General features: G+C 40.3%; 3 protein-coding genes across 3 annotated transcripts; 1 reads left to right on the top strand and 2 right to left on the bottom strand.

The window, feature by feature from the left end:
- Nucleotides 1-11: 11 nt before the first annotated feature.
- LOC146616646 (putative methyltransferase DDB_G0268948) lies at nt 12-2703 on the bottom strand. Its single transcript, XM_085374003.1, has 6 exons — nt 2585-2703; nt 2326-2486; nt 1839-2055; nt 919-1022; nt 498-635; nt 12-249 (listed from the first exon to the last, which is right to left on the bottom strand). Exons 1-6 carry the CDS (start codon nt 2693-2695, stop codon nt 153-155), a joined length of 828 nt encoding a protein of 275 aa, XP_085230129.1. The 5' UTR covers nt 2696-2703; the 3' UTR covers nt 12-152.
- Nucleotides 2704-3940: 1237 nt separating this feature from the next.
- Nucleotides 3941-7527, bottom strand: LOC146616645 (putative methyltransferase DDB_G0268948). Its single transcript, XM_085374004.1, has 6 exons — nt 7033-7527; nt 6775-6935; nt 6197-6413; nt 4568-4668; nt 4198-4335; nt 3941-4104 (listed from the first exon to the last, which is right to left on the bottom strand). Exons 1-6 carry the CDS (start codon nt 7141-7143, stop codon nt 4014-4016), a joined length of 819 nt encoding a protein of 272 aa, XP_085230130.1. The 5' UTR covers nt 7144-7527; the 3' UTR covers nt 3941-4013.
- A 9139-nt stretch (nt 7528-16666) lies between these two features.
- Nucleotides 16667-17596, top strand: LOC146616644 (olfactory receptor 4B13-like). Its single transcript, XM_085374328.1, has one exon. The coding sequence runs from the start codon at nt 16667-16669 to the stop codon at nt 17594-17596; it is 930 nt and encodes a 309-aa protein (XP_085230454.1).
- The last annotated feature ends 806 nt before the right edge of the window (nt 17597-18402 follow it).

Below are 18402 nucleotides of genomic sequence, written 5' to 3'. Positions count from 1 at the left end.
AGCTTGTCCTAAATTTTGAGTATCAAAGAGATACATTTGTGCACAGAGAAACTGAAGGGAAAACAAAAACAGGACATGTTTTCTACTGGATCCTTAATTAGGTTCATTTTTGTTGTTTAAAATAATAATAATAATAATGGAGGAGACAGGTGTCAGGCTTCCTGTGGTTTGCAGGCCAAAAGGTAGAAATACTTGACAGCCACCACCACCTCTGTCTCTGCAGAGGTCACCTTCATTACAGACATCAGCCTATGCAGAGAAACACAGGAAGCAGAGCGCATGATAATTCAGCTAGAGGGACTCGTTTAGACAACAACGAATGCCAGTCTTACACCTATAATTGTGGTTTTTCCACTGACATTATTATCACCCACAAAACCTGCTGACATGTTTGTCATGTTACTGTATGTAATAGATTTTAACACTGAGGAACATTAAACTGTCAAAACACATTATTGTCATTATGACACATATACACCGTGAAGGTCCCGGTTCACCTCTGACAGATGTCCTGGGAGAGTCTGGAGGCCTCCTGCGGGTCGTCTCTCAGCAGAGCCTGATAGCTGGAGAAAGACTCCACCAGCCCCATGTAGCTGGACAGAGGCATGGTCTTTCTGTCCCACAAACACTCCTGCCTGTAACACAAAATACACTCGCGGCATGAACGCAGTCAGTGGAGAGAGAGAGAGATAAATAAAATACCCATCAGACATGCCAAGGGGATTTTTTTTTTAAAGTGGATGCTGAACATTAAAATAGCTAAAGTGATATTTTTATTTATTTATTTTTTAAATGTTACAAATTATAAAGTACACAACATGTATATGCTGGAAAGAATTAAAACGTCTGTTACATAAGTAATGGTGGTCTGCTGCGAAAATTCCATATTAAGAAACAATTAGAGTTAGGATTATTTACCATTCCTTGTGAGGGTAGGGAATAGTTTCTAAGGCCTCCCGGTACAAGTTAATAGAGCTCACTCCAAGGTGGGGGCTGCGGTACGGCTGCAACGCTGCATAAAACTGGCAAATCCAACAGAAAAGGCCATGAGAAGTATTTATTATGAATTTGTTAATAATATTACAAAGAGCATCAATCAGACATAACTCGGTAATATTCAAGTTATGATAACTATGAGCTGTGTGTTACAGTCCACTCAAAGTTGGTGCACCTCACTCATCAACTCAAACAACTGCACCCCTCAGCTCAGGCTGTTTTACCAGAAACGCCCTCTAGATGGCAACGCACATCATCTTAGTTTCTTAACAACAAAGTAATCCAAACTCTGTGTCCTTATGTTTGCACTGCACCAAGTGCTGTTTCTCTGGATGATGTGGCAATGAACCTGGTGCATAAAACTCCACCGAAAGCAGAGAGGAGATGCTTCCTTTATTATTATTTATCATCTTTTGGCTGTTTTTTGAAAGCGCCGTTATTCACCGCTCACATTCCTATAAAATAACATCTGAGTGGCACACAAACCCTCCTTCCTTATATATTTATTAGTTAAGGTGGACTTTTTTTTACCCTCTAAAACAGACTTTAAACACAGGAACATCTAATCCTTTTTACATAAATCTTTTCTGTAAGAATTATTTAGTTTAAATGTAACTATTTTAACTGAAATCACCTTCCTGGACATGAATATGAGGCTTGAATAATGTTTAGTCTTAAAGAAAAGAGTTATTTTAGTAATCATATTGACTTTGTGGTGTATAAGTGAGCACTCAAGAATTTTTCCAGAAATGGTTTTGCTGCATTACTTTAAAAACCACTAGACTATAAACAGTGGTAATGAAAACACAGCAGTCTATTCTAGGTGGATATTATGCGAGCACCTCTTTGCAGACTTGATTTAGTGAGTGTGAGCAGCAGTCGGCGTAGCTGAGCTCCATGTCAATGGTGTAGTTGAGCAAGGCTAAGCAGCCGTGGGGCTTCAGGACCCTGTGGACCTCTTCGAGAAAGCGTGGCCTGTCAAACCAGTGGAAGGCAGACATGGCCGTCACCAGGTCCACTGAGCTGTCAGCGAGTGGCAGCTCCTCGGCACCACACTGTCTGAAGATGAAAGAGGAACAAAGGCCAAGTGAAACTTTTGACTGACTGCAGGATCATTTTTCAGAGTGTTTATGCAGGACTTCTGAAAACACGTAGCTCGCGGCAGAACAATGTAACCCCTGTCCTGTGAAGGCTGGTCATGCTGTGAGGCTTACATTAAGGAACATTCTCCTACTAGAACAGAACAAATGATGTGGCATTAACTGTGGTATTTTATTTTTTTACAGGCACGAGTTTTGATGAATTCTGACTTGTTTGGTCTTTTCTTACTTGTACGTGATGTTCGGCTCTTTGGCGTGCTGCAAAGCCACTTCCAGCTGGGCGGGACTCACGTCAGTGCCCACCACAGAGGCAAAGTGTCTGGCCAGCAGCAGAGTGCCCTGTCCTGAGCCGCAGCCCACGTCAACTGCCAGCTCAAAGGGCCGACCTTTCTGACAAAATATTCAACATGTCGTTAACGCGCTGTAAATGTTTGATGGCAGTTTACAGTTGAAAGGATTCTCGAAGGAGAAGCATTTGTCACACTTACATGTTTTTCCAGGAAGTCGAGCACGTGTTGAAATAGATGACCTGATGGAGAGATCCTGTACCTCCAGTAGGAAGAAGCATGCTGCTTACCTTCAAACAGGCGGTAGGCCATGGTGAGCTGAAGCCTTCTCAAACAGCTGAACCAGCATCAGTTTAAGTAATAAGTTACCTAATGTGGTGTTGTTGTTTTTTTGTCTGTGTATCTTTCTTTTTGATCAGATAAGAGAAGTGAAACTCTACACTCCACTGTCACAAACACAAAGAAAGACACACAGTGGAGTGGGAGGTCCCACTCCTGCCAAAACCTGCTTTGCTTCATAATTAGAGCCTTTTAAAGAGACAGTCTTTTTTTATACTCCTATTTTTTGCTTGTTGTTATAATAATGTTGTTGTTTTCTTCTTCCCCTACATAATACTGATTTCTAATATTCTAAATGTCAAAATTAAGCCATGATATTAACATTAAACTGAAATCTGGGTCAAGCTCAAAAGCGCTGTGTGAGAAAAGGGTTAGATTACGGGTCATGTGATGGTATGTGCTCCCGTCAGAACCAATAAAAACTCCTGTGTGTGTGTGTGTGTGTGTGTGTGTGTGTGTGTGTGTGTGTGTGTGTGTGTGTGTGTTACAGCTAAAGTGGAGTCTTTCAGTATTTCCTGTACCAAAAGTTTAAATGTCACCTACAACACATTTTATTTTGCAAGGAAACATAATGGCTTCCTCTTTTCCCACGTGTTAGGTACCTTTAGAAGAATGGATTACGTTCATGAAAAAACCTCCAAGGAATTAATTATGATGAACTTCAGCGATATCTTTTCTTGAGAGATTTACAGTTACTTAGCAAAATACATTTGGCACAGAGAGTTAATCTTGACCCCATTCGGCCACTTTAAGTTGTAAAGTTTTAAGAGTACCCGCTGGGATAGGCTCCAACCCCACCATGAGAAGTGGAAACGAGGGGATGGATGGATTTTACACTACACCTAAATAATACCTACACTAAGACATATCTATTGATTCTGACAGTTCATTATGTGAAAAATCTCTTAAATTGATTTCCGAGTGATAATGACAGCTATTCTTTCAGCTGGAACATCAGATTAACTATTGGAAATATTAAGGAAGGGGCACTGATATGGTTACAATAAGAGGACAGGCCACCCACAATATCAAGACCGTTGACAGACTCATCTAAGCACCCACCCACCTCCACCCCCTGACGTGACACAGCTGGTTAATCTTCAATTCTTTCTTTCCACTTATGTAACCTGTGACTGTGCATGTCAGACACCGGTTATTCACTTCAAAATGAAACATGTGTCCAGTTCAAGAAAATCAGTAAAACACAGAATCTGCTGATAAAAACATGGTTTATTTAGAACAACAGGTTTATGTATCTCACAGTGATATTCACTGAATGTTGAAGTGTTGATTAATGTGGTTTGCAGGCCAGGATGCAGTAATAATCCAGTTCAAGTTCCACTTCAGTGTCAGGAGACGTGACTCCCATCTCTTGAAGGAACCTGTAAGAAGATCAGTGACACCAAAAAGTGTGAGTCAGATCACAATAACAGGCACGGGCCAGTTAAATATCTGAATTTGTGTGTGCAGGTGACCTCCTCTCAGTGTTGGACAGCAGCTCTTCAGCACCTTTGGGGTCTTTCAGAGCGTAGGCTTGGAACATGGACCAGCTTTGCATGAAACCCACCAGATGCCTCACTGAGATCAAGGACTTTGCTTGAAAACAATCAATCCTGTCGGATCAGTAAAATAATACAATGAATCTGATGAAAAAGCACCAATAATGTCTCCTATAAGGCACAAGATTAGTTTTACACACAGCTGAAAAAAACATTCCAGCCTAAGTTTGTATTGTTGGCAGTGAGTTTCCTCTGAAGCAACAAGTTAATGCTGTTTTTGTGCTTAAGCGGTTTTTATTTAACCATCACAGAGGTAGCATAAAGACAGGGATGTGTTTGTGTTTACCTCTCTTTATCTGGAAAGGGGATGGCAGAGTACAGCGGGTCCAGCTTACCGTCAGCTACAGCTACTGGGTTGCTCATGTACGGCTGCAGCGCCTGCTTCACCTGGAAGTGAGTTCATAGAGGTGTGAGATGGTACTGCACCATTTGTTATGTGACTGTCTGCAAAAGCTGTCAAAGTAGTACATCTCTAAAAAGACAAACAAATGATACATTAAAGCAGTGAATGGTGGAACTGCTGCAAATAGTGACTTTACAAAAATATGAGATTCTCAAAACAGTCAGTGCCCAGTATTATTCTTCAACAAGAGACATTTACCAAAGTACAAACATTTTAAAATAAAAAGTTATGCATTTTATAACAGAGAGAAAGCTTAGCTGTAGTGTTCGATTTTGTTAAGAGACAGAATTGCTGGCTCTTTCCCCAAGCCTTTAGTCAACGCTACATTAGGCAAACTATATTTAGTCGGGTGTTCCACCTTAAAAGCCAGTCCAGTGCTGGCTGCTGTGTTTGTCTTGGTGTTTATCATTTTTGTCTTTAATTTTAAATTGCTGTACACTTCACTTTTATTGTTATTATACATCTTATCTATCTGTACATCTCTATTTATAGATCTATATATGTTTGTGTTTGCCTCTGAGTGGATGCAATCATGTGGCACACGGGTCACAAATCACAACACAACTTTGCTGCTTTTATTTTTAAGCAACTACTTTTTTTTTTTTAATGTATGTAGATGTGCACAAAGGAATGCACCGTCACTGTTTCTGAAAGTTTCTAGCCCCGAGAGATGTCACAGTGACAAAAGAAAGACTGATGTAAATACTTCTAAGTATTTACTGAAGTCAGAAGTAAAGCTGTGTGGTTCGTTTGTGGAAAGCAGATTTCTGTGGTGAAAGATTACAGTTTGAATCATCATGAATGAGACTAAACACAGTGAAATACAAGAACTTCATGGAAGCCGAGCAGGAACAGGGATCTGAAACTCTTCTTGGAAAGCAACAAAAGCAGCGTTTTTGCACCAGGTTTTGTCAGCGCTAAAAATTAACCACGTTGCTGATGTTGAAACTGAGATAATTAACTTCACAGACAGTTTGTTGCACTTTGATTCGCTACAGATAGATTACTTCAGGACAGTATCACTGCTCGAGTTTTATTCTTCTCTCACATAAAGACACGTGCTCGGAAGATGTTTGAATCCACCTTCACATGTGAACAAACACTGTCAGTGATGACGTTTAACAAAACTAGACACAGATCCTCAGTCACAGCACTGAATCTGACTCTAAACAGACCAGATTTCTCTCACTGAACATGAAAATATACTGAAAAACTGCAGCTGAAGTAATTAAACTTCAAGAAAATTTACAAATGACGCTTTGTATGAAGTGAAAAGAACTGGCATTTTGCAAAAAAGTGTTCTTTGTCACATTCATGAGCTGATTCTGTCTCAGACGCTGCAGGCTCTTTGGCAAAGTCGATGTTTGATTGCCAAGGTGATAACGCTCATGCACACATGGATGTTTGAGTAGAACAGGACACTTTCAGGGAGAGATCCAGGAGCACTGAAAGGAATCCAACGGTGCACATGGGAATGGACTAACACTACTCTGATTATCAGTCTGCACCTACCTCTTCATAGATGTTTTTGAGCCTGTCTCCACAGTTCTGGTAGGTGGGTTTGGTGTTATAATCGCTGAAGCCCAGCAGAGCCATGCAGCCTCTGGGTTTCAAGACCCGAGCTGCCTCTGCCAGAAACCTCGACTGATCAAACCAGTGCGCTGCTGAAGCTGCCGTCAGCAGGTCTACAGATCCATCTGAAAATGGAAGCTCCTCTGCTGTCCCCTTTCTGCAAATGCAACAGACACAATACACAACCTGCCCATGTAAAGGGATCCTTCTACCTAGTCAGCTAAAAGCTGATCAGCTTGATAATACTCAGGAAAATATATTGCGGTGAAACATGAAGGAAGTACTCAACAAGTGATTTACAATAGAAATGTTCCTCAAGCTGTGGACTTGGCAGTTATAAGAGAAATGTGGACATGGTCTTGAAAGAACAGTTTGACATTAAGAAAACTTTTATTTACTTTCTTGCTGTGAGCCAGATAAGAAGGCAGATACCGCCCATGGCATGATATTGCAAATCACTTGCTCGAAGTACTTTACTGTACACACTCCTACAGGCTGCAGCCCGGAAGCTCTCCTACCTGTATGTGATGTTGGGGTGCCCTGGCACAGCTCTAGCCTCCTCCACTTGACACTCACTGATGTCAAGACCCACTACTTCCTTGAAGTGCGGTGCCAGCAGACGTGAATTCTGTCCCGTTCCACATCCCAGATCCACCGCCAGCTCATGTGGCTGTCCCTTCTGGAGTTGCAGAAAGGAGTTTGCTACTTTTTAATGTCTTTCCTTAGGAAAGGCCTTCATATGTGAAGATAATTTGCACATTATATTTTAAGCATACCTTTTTATCTAAGTACTGAATAATAATATCCTTGAGCCCTGCTGGAGGTGTAAAGCGATACTTTTGGTAGATGGAAGCATGATCCTTCCCTTCAAAGAGCCGGTATGCCATGGAGTTGCCTTTTCACTCTTCTCTTTACAACTGCGGCCTTTTAATCTGGGCTGTAAAGCAGCCTTCTTTGTGGAGCAAAGTTCGCCCGTATTGCCCTTCAGCCTCCTGTTTGACTTTAATTGCTTTTCTGTTAATAAAGCTTCTGCATGTCTTCTCTCGTCTTCTTGCTACAGTCTCTGTTAGAGCTGCTTTCTGTCCGGACACACACTGGACTCCTGTTTTTTCCTGCACTGACGTTTTTCCACATTAATCAAAGCATTAACAGGAAAAAAAATCACTGAACTGAAGCTGCAGTCTCAAACATGAGAGCAGAGATACGTTTAAAACACTGAGGGAAGAAAAGCAGAAAGTAAAACCGATGAAGAAAAAATGCTTCTTACGAGTTGAAAGGTGTCTCTGAAGCCAGGAACTAAACTCAGCTGCAGATTTGCTAACAGTGCACAACAGGGGCAGGGCCTCTTACTTAACCCTTTCATGGGACAATTTCTACAGACTGTACTGTCTCATACTGGAACATTAACAAAATAGAAAAGTGGAGAACACACTACAGTTTTAGTCACTGTATTGCATGATTTCAAGTGAGAACGCAAAACATACTTATGATTTTTATTATTATTTTTCCTGTCACCCATTTTACTGTACGATGGCACTTAATACCCCAAATTCCTTACAGTATGTCTTCAAGATATACAGTTAAAAAAAAGGTTTATCTTAGCAAAGGACACCTGGCTATGATTATATTATAGCCGACTGCTGTGATAAAATTCTTTGTCATAACCTCGACCAAGCAGGTTATGTTTTTGAGTGTCTGTGTCATACAGGATAGTTTTGAATGAAACTTTGTAGGAGTGTAAAGTTATGTTAACAATCCAGTAATAATTCATCAGTGTGTTCAAGCTCCAGTTAATGATTTATTGGTTAAAAATTGCCAAAAGGCCTCGTAAAAATATCATGTCACATTTGACCTCTGACCTCTGCTTTAAGGTCAATAGATTCATCTGATGGTCAAAGTGAGAAAAATGCATTATAAAAGGTATTTAAGACTATGTTTCTTACTGTCATTATTTGCATTAACAACATATTGATATGTAGGGAATGATATATGAGGATTCTAAATATCACTTTGGACCTCTGACCTCTTCTTCAAGATCACATAAGGTCAAACTTTCAGAAAATGTCTTTTGCTTTGCTTAAAATTCTACTAACTTTGTTTGTGCTGGCAACATTTAGGACTTTAGAATCTTATTTGGGAATTTTGTTTCTACCCCAAAATGTGCTATATCTTCATAGAAAGTATTGCACAGTACAGTAAGATATTATACAAGTTATTCATATTCAGTTATTTAAAAATTAATACCCATTACCAACGCCGACATAATGTTCATATAGTCAAAGTAAACATCTGTCATGCTTCCTTTATCTGACATTTACTACACTACAAACAAAACAAAACGAACATATACAGTATTAGTAGTAGTAACACTGTTCCCTTAAAGGTAAATACTGCTATGGGCCCTTTTATGCATATACAGTGTAGCATAAACGTATGGAATAGAGTTTATGACTGCTGCCATCATAGAGTCTCACAAACATGTTCATTAGGTCAGTCAGCTGGTTTCACTCTATGTTTGTCATAGTTTGCGATCTTCTCTTGACCACTTACACTGAAAAACATCTTTGTTTTGATTTGGTAACCCAGCACAGCCCTCTGGGCGTTGCAAAGTGTGTATAATTGCTCTTGTGGGATAATGAAGGTAATGACCTGTTGACCATTTCCAACTTGAGCAGTGAGCCATCCCATGGGTTCTCATTACTTTCAGCCTCATCAAACATTGAACCAGGAGATGAATTAAACGTTATTTGACTACAGCTCACCCAAGTTCACTTTACTGACACTAATCACCCAAGCTCTGTGTTTTGGCACCTAAGGCAGATACACGTGGGGGTTCATGGCCGTGATGGGCATCTAGAAGGGCCGAGGGACTCACGCAATTCTTTTCAGTGTCCTTGCATCATTCATGCCCCTGTGTGTGTTTTTGATAAGTTGTTTTAAACGTTTGAAATTAAACAGATTTTGTCTGTCCTATAAATCCTTCATGCATATGAATCCATCTTTAGTATTCCATTATGCATCACTCTATCCACCTAAATACACATACAGGGAGTTAAAAGTAAGGACCTGAGACCTCAAATGTGATTTGGAATATTGAACCCGATAAGTCCTTCCCAAATAAGCATCATCAGTTATTTCAGCCCAGTTATTCCAAAACAACATAATATATGTTTACTGCTGTCCACCATTTCAGAAGATCAAAAGTAATTGTTTACTGTAGTTGTGTTTAAATAGTAGTTGTGTTTTTAAAATGTGGAATAAAGTCCCAGACAAAGATTACTGAACATCAGCCTTGAGAGGCTCTGTCAGGCCTTTACTTTTGTTTTAATACCTGAAAATGTTCTGTGAGGTTGAGTTCAGGTGACTGACTTGGCCATTGAAAAACATCTATTATTTACTTTCACAGTATGCATATAGTATAGTCTGTAAACGCTTATCCTGCTGAGATCATGAGCTGTTCCTTCCTTTGTCTACATTTTTCTTTTTTCAATCATGTATAAATTCATCTTGGTTTCAGAATTGAAACCAAAACGTGCTAAAGCAATAATTTTTTGCATATGAAAACGGAGGGTTTTACTTACACATCACGCACTCAACTTGTCCCAGGCCGCGGTTTCCTTCCACTTTGGAAAAATCGCATAAAAACCGCTGGCAACAACAAAAACATTACAATCCACAAACACGTTTTGCTGATTTGATCAGCTGCTCATGGCACTTCCTACATTGGAATAAACGTCATCGCATTGTGACAGCACACATCAGCAAAACAGGAAGTGACGTCATCTTCGCAGGATATTTCTCTCTTATTTCCCCCCCTCTTGGGCCTTTCAAAAGTTAACTGGTGCTATTGAAAGTCATGTTTGACTTAACAGCTTCTATCACCAGCAGTTAGCTACCCACGCTCACAAATCTGTCTCTTTAACACAAATCTCTAGTCAGCCAATCAGAGGCAGTGTTTAAATACAGCGGCCTCTGACGTCATTGGTCATTTCCAGGTTCAAACTCTTCTTCAGTTCCCAAACCTAAACAAACAGTGAGTTAAACAGCCTAAAATCTTTCGTCTTTAATAAAATATTCTGTTTGGCTGCTCTCCCAGGTGTGACAACAAAGTTGAACCTCCAGACAACCATGAAAAGAGGATTTATGAGACTTAACTGATTAGAAGTTAGCAGGAAGTTAGCTCGCTGGTCTCCATCTAAAGATGATGTACCATGTTCTGACTAATGGATTTCTAAGAGACTAACATGTACTGTTCTGCAATCACTTTATGCATAAATGAAGATGGAAAAACTAAACAGCAGCAATGTTTGAAGGGTTATTAAAGTTGGGCTTGCTGGCATATAATGGTGTGCTACCTGGTGGCTAGCTACAAAGCTGTGTTAAGGATAATATAAATACATTAGGACAGCAAAGATGGAGGATGAGTGTTATCTCCTTTCCACTGAATAAAAGTCAATTTCAGGGTCCCTGATGGTCAGAGACAAATGCAATCATCCATCCATCCATTCGCTTCCGCTTATCCTTTTCAGGGTCGCGGGGGGTGCTGGAGCCCATCCCAGCTGTCATAGGGCGAGAGGCAGGGTACACCCTGGACAGGTCGCCAGTCTGTCGCAGGGCCAACACACAGGGACAGACAACCATTCGCGCTCACATTCATTTGCACCTAGTGACAATTTGGATTATCCAATTAACCTATCCCCACAAGCTGCATGTCTTTGGACGGTGGAAGGAAGCCGGAGTACCCGGAGGGAACCCACACAAACACGGGGAGAACAAGCAAACTCCACACAGAAAGACCCCGGCCTGATGGTGGAATTGAATTCAGGACCTTCTTGCTGTGCGGCAACAGTGCTAACCACCATGCCACCGTGCTGCCTAAATGCAATCATATGGCAAAAAAAGTCGCTGAAAATGAACCAAACTTTAGTCAAGAGAACATCTGACTGAACGAGGTTAGCCATTAATATGTTGCTGTGTTGTTTGGATTACTTGCTATAAAAAATTCCTGATCCTAAGCTTCATGTACAAATTCAAATCTTTGCCTCAGAGTGAAGCATTGAGCTATTTGATGTCTTCCAATCCATGAGCCCATGGGCTGCAGTTTCATCATTAGGAGTCTGTTTCAGAAAGCGGGTTTAGAAAACCCAGAGTTTTCATTAACTCAGGGTATATTTACTCAGAGTTTGCACTAAACCGGCTTCCTGAAATAGGGCCCTGGGACCCGTTCTTCGTACGTCGCTTACTACATCCAAGATCAAATGACACATCCAAGACCAAACCATCGCGCTAACCGTGAGCTCGCTAATCCGGTTCCCCGAACACACCTGCTGTTGACGATCAGTACAGCTGGATGAAGTAATGTGAGATCACTGGGTGTCGTAAAAGGGGCTACGCATCTGAAGGAAACGGTTTCCAGGGCCTAATCCGTGGATCGACTTCCTTCGAGGCGTGGACGTCTATCAGCAGAGAATGTCCCTTAGTCTGTAACACAGTCAAATATATTCTCAAGTAATATTCAAGCATGCCATTCAGCGTGTTAGTACGAGCTCGGGAGCAGCTTGGGAGAACAAGAAAACAGAGACTGCTTCAGGTTGTCTTCCCAAATTGACTCAACTTTATTCACAAGTACAACAGTTTATATAGAGGGTAAAATTCATGAGACAGCAGATTATCAGTTTAAACCAGTACAGACCAAGATAAGGGAGCGTCTTCCTGCCCTTGGGTGAAGAAGCATCCTTTGTGTAGTGTATCAGTTCAGCTACAATTGTGATTATCTCAGCGACATATTTTCAAGGCACAAAACAAAGAGTTCTTACATTAGTGAAATCTGAAACAAACCATTTGGTCTTCAACAGGCATCTCCTAAAAGATTAAGAAACTAATGTAGCTGAGGGAGTGATCTCTGTGGTATTTCAACCTTGTACCAGCCTGTGATTCTCACACATCAATTCTTGGGTCAAAGAGAAAAATAACTAAAACAAAGGGGCCTTATTGAATGACAGAGTTTTCCTGCATAATGTCACTATAAAACAATATCCAGTAAATGCTCCCATGGTACTAAAATACCTAACAGCATCGATAGTAGAAACATTGATCGGCAACCCTCTGATTGGTCGGCGAAAATGTCGAAGGAGCGCGCTCGGTATTTTTCGGCAGCAGAGCAAGAACTCTTGATTGAGGGATTTCAGGAGTTTCAGAGTTTAATTAAAACGCAAGGGAACACTGCAAAGGCTGCAAAAGCAAGGAGAGAGGGCTGGCAGAAAGTTGCTGACAAATTAAACTCGTAAGTAATTTAATAATAACAATAATAATGGAGTGGATTTATATAGCGCTTTTCAAGGCACCCAAAGCGCTTTACAATGCCACTATTCAGTCACTCTCACATTCACACACTGGTGGAGGCAGCTACGGTTGTAGCCACAGCTGCCCTGGGGCAGACTGACAGAAGCGAGGCTGCCATATCGCGCCATCGGCCCCTCTGGCCAACACCAGTAGGCGGTAGGGTAAATCTATTATATTACACTATATTATCCAATATTATATTACATTATATTTTATTATGTTATATTATATCCCCTTTCACATTAGAGCCACAACAGGACCCACTAGAACATGGGAACAGGTAAAAGTGAAACATAAGAATATTCTACAGAATGGTAATATTTATCACTTATATTGCTTTTAGTCTCTTGAAAAGAGACCCTGAAATAATCTGTTTGTTTGTTTATAACAACAACCAAGAAAAGGGCAGAGCAAAAAAAGACAGGTGGTGGTCCTGCACCCCCTCGTCAACAAGTTGGTTAAGTAAATAATACCCTCACGGGAATATCGATATCTCTCAATGAGCACACTGTCGCGCTGAGCTAAAGGATCCTGTCTATCCCGCAATATACGCTGAATTCTGAAAACTCTCCTTATCAATCTTGCACCTTCCGCAATGGGTGGCTCGCGTATACGGACAGGATATGACTGCGACAGACTTCCCAAATCCACCTTCGCTTTTATAGCCGTGGTCTCTCATCTTGATTACACGAAGTAATTTGCAATTACTACTCTGAAATCTGAATTACATCTGTAATAATCACATACATGTAATAGAATGTTAATAGTACATTTCCCTTTTTTAGGAAATGACCTGTATGTATCTGTGTGAAATCAATAAATGGATCAAGTGCTGCATTATCTTTAGTTACATTGATAATATTTATTTATGGTGAAACAGTGGTGGAATATCGCTGTTGCTTTCGTATACATGAAGCGGACATACCTGCGTGGCCGCGATCTAATCCTGTTTACATAAAGTAAACCTGCTCCCGAGCAGGTTTACGCTTACGGCTCTGTTGCTATGGCAGCAAGTCCCGGATGAGCTTCGGGGAACCGAACGATCCAGGATCATGCGAAATCGTCAACAATCAAATCCAGCTAATTTACTTAGCGAGGTACGAAGAACGGACCCCTGGGCCCTATTTCAGGAAGCCGGTTTAGAAAACTCAGAGTGAAAAACGATACTCAGGGTTGAGTAACCCCAAACTGTCCAACTCGGAATATTCGGTTTCAGAAAGGCTGATAACAATTAGTTCAGTCAACGCGGAGTTGCTTTAACCCCAAGTTAAGCGCGCGCACGAGGATACATAAAGCCCTGATTAGTGGAGCACAGATTAAGCGAGTCACCATGGAGACGGAGGGAAAGAAGGCGCGGTCAATGTATTTTACAGCGCTTGAGGCCAAAATACTGATGGCAGCATATGCTGATAACATGCAAATTCCGCGGAAAAAAAGTAACACAGCCTCAGCTGCAAAAGAAAGGGAGCATGCATGGCAAAACATAGAGTCAATGCGTGAGTGTTAATTTAAACATTGATCTAGGGATTTCCACCCATTTAACACGTTATTTTATTATATTTTATTTTATTTTTTATTTTATACATTTTATTTTGTGATGTGATTTGAGCGCAGGTGCAACCCAACAGGCCCCAAACGTTCCTGGCAGCAAGTAAAAATGAAATATAAAAATATAGTCCAAACAGGTAAGGTGTAATTGTATTATGAGCCATAGTGCTTGGTCTGTTTGTCCCATGTAAATCAATTGCAGTTAGAGGCTACATTAATTTCCCCTCTGTAAGCACTTATTGAAATTATCTGAGCACATTACAAGTACATATTTGCTTACTCTGTATGCTCAAATGTGACCCGTTATAGCCAACAGAAAAAAAGCGGAGGCCCGAAAAACAGGTGGGGGTCCTCCACCACCACCACTCACAGAGGCTGAGCAGTTGGCTTCCACATTTGTGATAATGTTGGCAGCATCACATATGATCTTCACAGTGCAAGGAACACAAATTAGCATCCATTACTATATTGAAATAATTTGTTAGTTTGAAATGCTACAGGGAACTATGTACCTGTACATTAATGCTGTGGAAAGACTTCCTGTTCACATAGTCTCCTTCATTTACTGAAGGAGCAATGATTGGAATGTGAGTGCCATCTATACAGCCAATCACGCCTGGGAACCCTGAAAATAAATGTAAAATTTAAGTAGTAGTTCAAGTATCACCACATCATGAATTAAGTTTTGTTCATCCTGCTACCTGCAATTTTGTGGCATCCCTCTTTGATAAATCTTGTGGGTCTATGACCGGGGAACACCACAAACGAGTACAGGAGACGTTTCAGTGCAACTGTAACATTCCTGACTGCCCGACAGACGGTAGCCTTGGAAACGTGCTCAGCGTCACCAATATTATACAGAAAGCTCCCGTTTGCAAAAAACCGAAGTGCCATACAAATAATATGTACAGAACTGAGAGAATGTCCGCGATGTGTCACATGAGCAATATTAGGCCTGAGGATGTTATTCAAATAAATTATAGATTGTGCTGAAAAACGGTAACGTTCACACAGGAAATCATCAGGAAATGATAAAATGTCCAAACACGCTCTAATCACTCTCTCTCGGCGGAGAGCTCTGCGGAGAATTTGGGCTTCAACATCTACTGGCTCTTCAAGGAAGGAGCACGCCATGTCTGACACTTCCTACAGTCAGGTTTCCGACAAAGAGGCGGGGAAAGTCAGGGTTAGTTGAAGTAAACCTGCTAGGGGGCAGGTTAGCTTCACGGAGTGTGTCGTCATAGTGACTCACTCAGAATTAATCTAAACTCGCTTTGTGAAACCGGAAACCCAGAGTTTTCGTTAACTCAGGGTATACTTACTCAGAGTCTGCACTAAACCGGCTTCCTGAAATAGGGCCCTGGTCTTAAAAATTTAGCTTAAAGACACAAACGAATATTGCTAAAAAAAACAACAACAACAACAACAAAAACCCCAGCGAGCTGACAATCACCACTGATTATTTTTAGAGGCTTGTTTATATTTAATTAAACAAGATCAAAACACAGAAAAAGACAACAGTGTGGTGGGGCGTGGTCTGCGGTGCCATGCGGACACACCTGCACGGCATCCGCAATCTGGCCGGAGAGTTAGAGACACGGGGATTCAGGGTTGTTGGTGTGTGTGGTGTGCGGCCTGCTGCTGAGAGCTGCAGGCCGCACTGTGTGAATAAAGTTGGCTCTCAAATCAAACCTCTGGACCTGTCATGCGTCATCCTTGTCACAAACAGCCTTAATGCAGTGGGAACTTGGACCAGGGTTGATACCATCATAACTTACCAAGCAAATTGTTGCTGACCATGTCCGTCCCTTTATGACCATAGTGTGCTCATGTTCTGATGGGTATTTCCAACAGGTTAACATGCCATGTCACAAAGACGGGATCATGTTGGTTTCCTCCACAGTGACTAGATTGCAGTCCATAAGAGCACTGTTCAGATGCAGTGGAATGGCAGGTTCTGCATCATGGACGTGCAGCAGACAAACCTGCAGTAACTCTGTGATGCTATCATATTAATATGGAACCTCTAAAATAAAGAATTAAGGCATTTTTGAAGTTAAAAAAAGGCTCAAACTGGATATGAACATGGTGTAACTGAGAAAGTGTCTGGTGAGTGAATCATGATAATACTGTGTACTTATTTGTATTTTTGTACACAAGTGCAATCATCAATAAAGTAAACTATCATTGTTTTAGATTCTCCATGGAACGATGACTGTCAGCTGCCATCATAAAGAGGCGCTCAGCACTGCTCTTAATCCTCAGTGGTTACCTGCTGTTCCACAGACCACACACACTGACAACACAAAGGACTTTCAGTTGTGGTGAGGCTTAGAAACGCTGAATTTATATTTTAAATATAACTGAGACTAAAAGTTGTTTATTTTCTAACTTGTCCAGATTTATTACAAATATTTTTAACCTGTTGTTTTACATAATTGGTTGGTTTGAAAATATTTCTGTTAAATTGTGTTGTTCTCTGTTGCTCATCTGTGGTACTGCCCATTGCCTATGGGGTAAATGGAAAACAATTCCCATCCACTATATTTTAATCTGACGATGTTTGTGTACATAGGAAAGTTCCGCTATCCGGCATTTGTTTTGTTTTTACTCTTGTATACGTTTATTATCTCAGCGAATCTTGTCATAATAGTGGTAATATCAAGAGAGAAAACCTTACACGAGCCTATGTATATTTTTATTATGTGCCTCTCAATTAACTCTCTGTATGGCTCTGGTGGATTTTTCTTCAGATTTCTAAGAGATCTTCTGTCTGACTCAAACTTGATTGCACGTTCGGCTTGTTACACTCAGATCTATATCATTTACACCTATGCATCCTATGAGCTTACTATTTTAGGCATAATGGCATATGATCGCTTTGTTGCTATATGCCAGCCTTTGCATTACCACAGCAAACTAACTTCAAGGGTGATCTCCAAGTTGCTCGCTTTTGCATGGATCTATCCAGCCTTTTCAGTTGCAGCCTGTGTTTATTTGGCTTCCAGACTTCCACTGTGTGGCAATAAGATACCTAAGGTATTTTGTGCCAACTGGCCTGTTGTAAAATTGTCATGTGTCCCTACAGTGATCAATAATATTATTGGCATGTTTGTGAGCGTAACCACAGTGTTTCTGCCACTTGCTTTTGTCTTGTATACATATATGCGAATTTTCCTGGTTTGTAGGAAGCGCTCGTCACTGTTCAAGAGCAAAGTCATACAGAGCTGCCTGCCACACATTGTTACTTTTGTCAATTATTCCATTACTGTGTTTTGTGATGTTGCCCTCAGCAGAATTGACCTTGAAGAGCTGAATCCATTTCTGGGCATCATTCTGTCACTGGAGTTTGTTGTGATTCCCCCCATTTTAAATCCTCTCATGTATGGTTTAAAGTTACCAGAAATTAGAAAGTGTATCCTAAGAAACTTATCATGCCTAATTAGATAAATGTCATATGACAAAGAAAATAGTGTAAAAGAATCTGTGCCGTTTCTAATAAAAAGGTTATTTTATTATCAACTTAAAAGAATTAAATAGGGATTATGGTTCTGCTAAGAATGACTTTATTTTAATATGTGAGTAAATGCGAATAGATTCATGTTTCAGCATTTATATTAACGCATGTTCCTGTGCTGTGACTGTTTCAGAAAAACAAACTGAAATAAAGAGTTGAGTTAAAAACAACAACAACAAACATTTGTGATGTGCTTCATACATATTATTAATAAAAATGTGTAAATTCATTATATGTGTTTTCTTGTTTATGGACAACATATTACTTTTAAAAGGGAATAATTAATAAATGTGATGTTCTCCAGCAAATGATAAAATTAGCATTTTGTTAATTTTACACACTTTAACAGCTCTGTCACATAGAATTCATACAGCTCCACATTTATCACACACATGTTCACTTTTGGTCAAAGTTAAATTTCAGACCAAATGATATAAAATCATCTAAAACAATTTTATGCAGGCCGACTCCAATATGCACTGTAAATTAAAAATTAAACATTGACCGTTTAAGAGCATTTCACAGAGAGAGAACATATTTTTTGTTTTTTTTTAAATTGGTAAGAAACTATTATTGAACTGTTGCATCATCATGACACTGAGTGATAGGAAGTTGCTTTTTGTGCCTTAAATCTTTTTATATTTCAAGTTTTTTGGCACTAAAAAATAAATTTTTTTTTATTTTTACATGTAATTTACAAATTATATATCTCAGAGAATTCGTCTAAGGCAAATGATTA

The sequence above is a fragment of the Diplotaxodon limnothrissa genome, linkage group LG16 (assembly GCF_057381915.1).
Source record: "Diplotaxodon limnothrissa isolate DT_005_m linkage group LG16, D_limnothrissa_male_GT1.1, whole genome shotgun sequence".
NCBI classification, from domain to species: domain Eukaryota; kingdom Metazoa; phylum Chordata; class Actinopteri; order Cichliformes; family Cichlidae; genus Diplotaxodon; species Diplotaxodon limnothrissa.
This window is presented reverse-complemented; position numbering and strand designations above follow the sequence as displayed.

Excerpts from the sequence above, each read along its gene's own strand:
- LOC146616645 (XM_085374004.1), bottom strand. The coding sequence starts at position 7,143 with ATGGCATACCGGCTCTTTGAAGGGAAGGATCATGCTTCCATCTACCAA. Across the intron at positions 6,414-6,774 it reads CACCCCAACATCACATACAG|AAAGGGGACAGCAGAGGAGC; the intron begins GTAGGAGAGCTT and ends TTGCATTTGCAG. Across the intron at positions 4,336-4,567 it reads CCCTTTCCAGATAAAGAGAG|GATTGATTGTTTTCAAGCAA; the intron begins GTAAACACAAAC and ends CTGATCCGACAG.
- LOC146616646 (XM_085374003.1), bottom strand. The coding sequence starts at position 2,695 with ATGGCCTACCGCCTGTTTGAAGGTAAGCAGCATGCTTCTTCCTACTGG. Across the intron at positions 2,487-2,584 it reads TCGACTTCCTGGAAAAACAT|AAAGGTCGGCCCTTTGAGCT; the intron begins GTAAGTGTGACA and ends ATATTTTGTCAG. Across the intron at positions 636-918 it reads CCCTACCCTCACAAGGAATG|GCAGGAGTGTTTGTGGGACA; the intron begins GTAAATAATCCT and ends TTTGTGTTACAG.
- LOC146616644 (XM_085374328.1), top strand. The coding sequence starts at position 16,667 with ATGGAAAACAATTCCCATCCACTATATTTTAATCTGACGATGTTTGTG.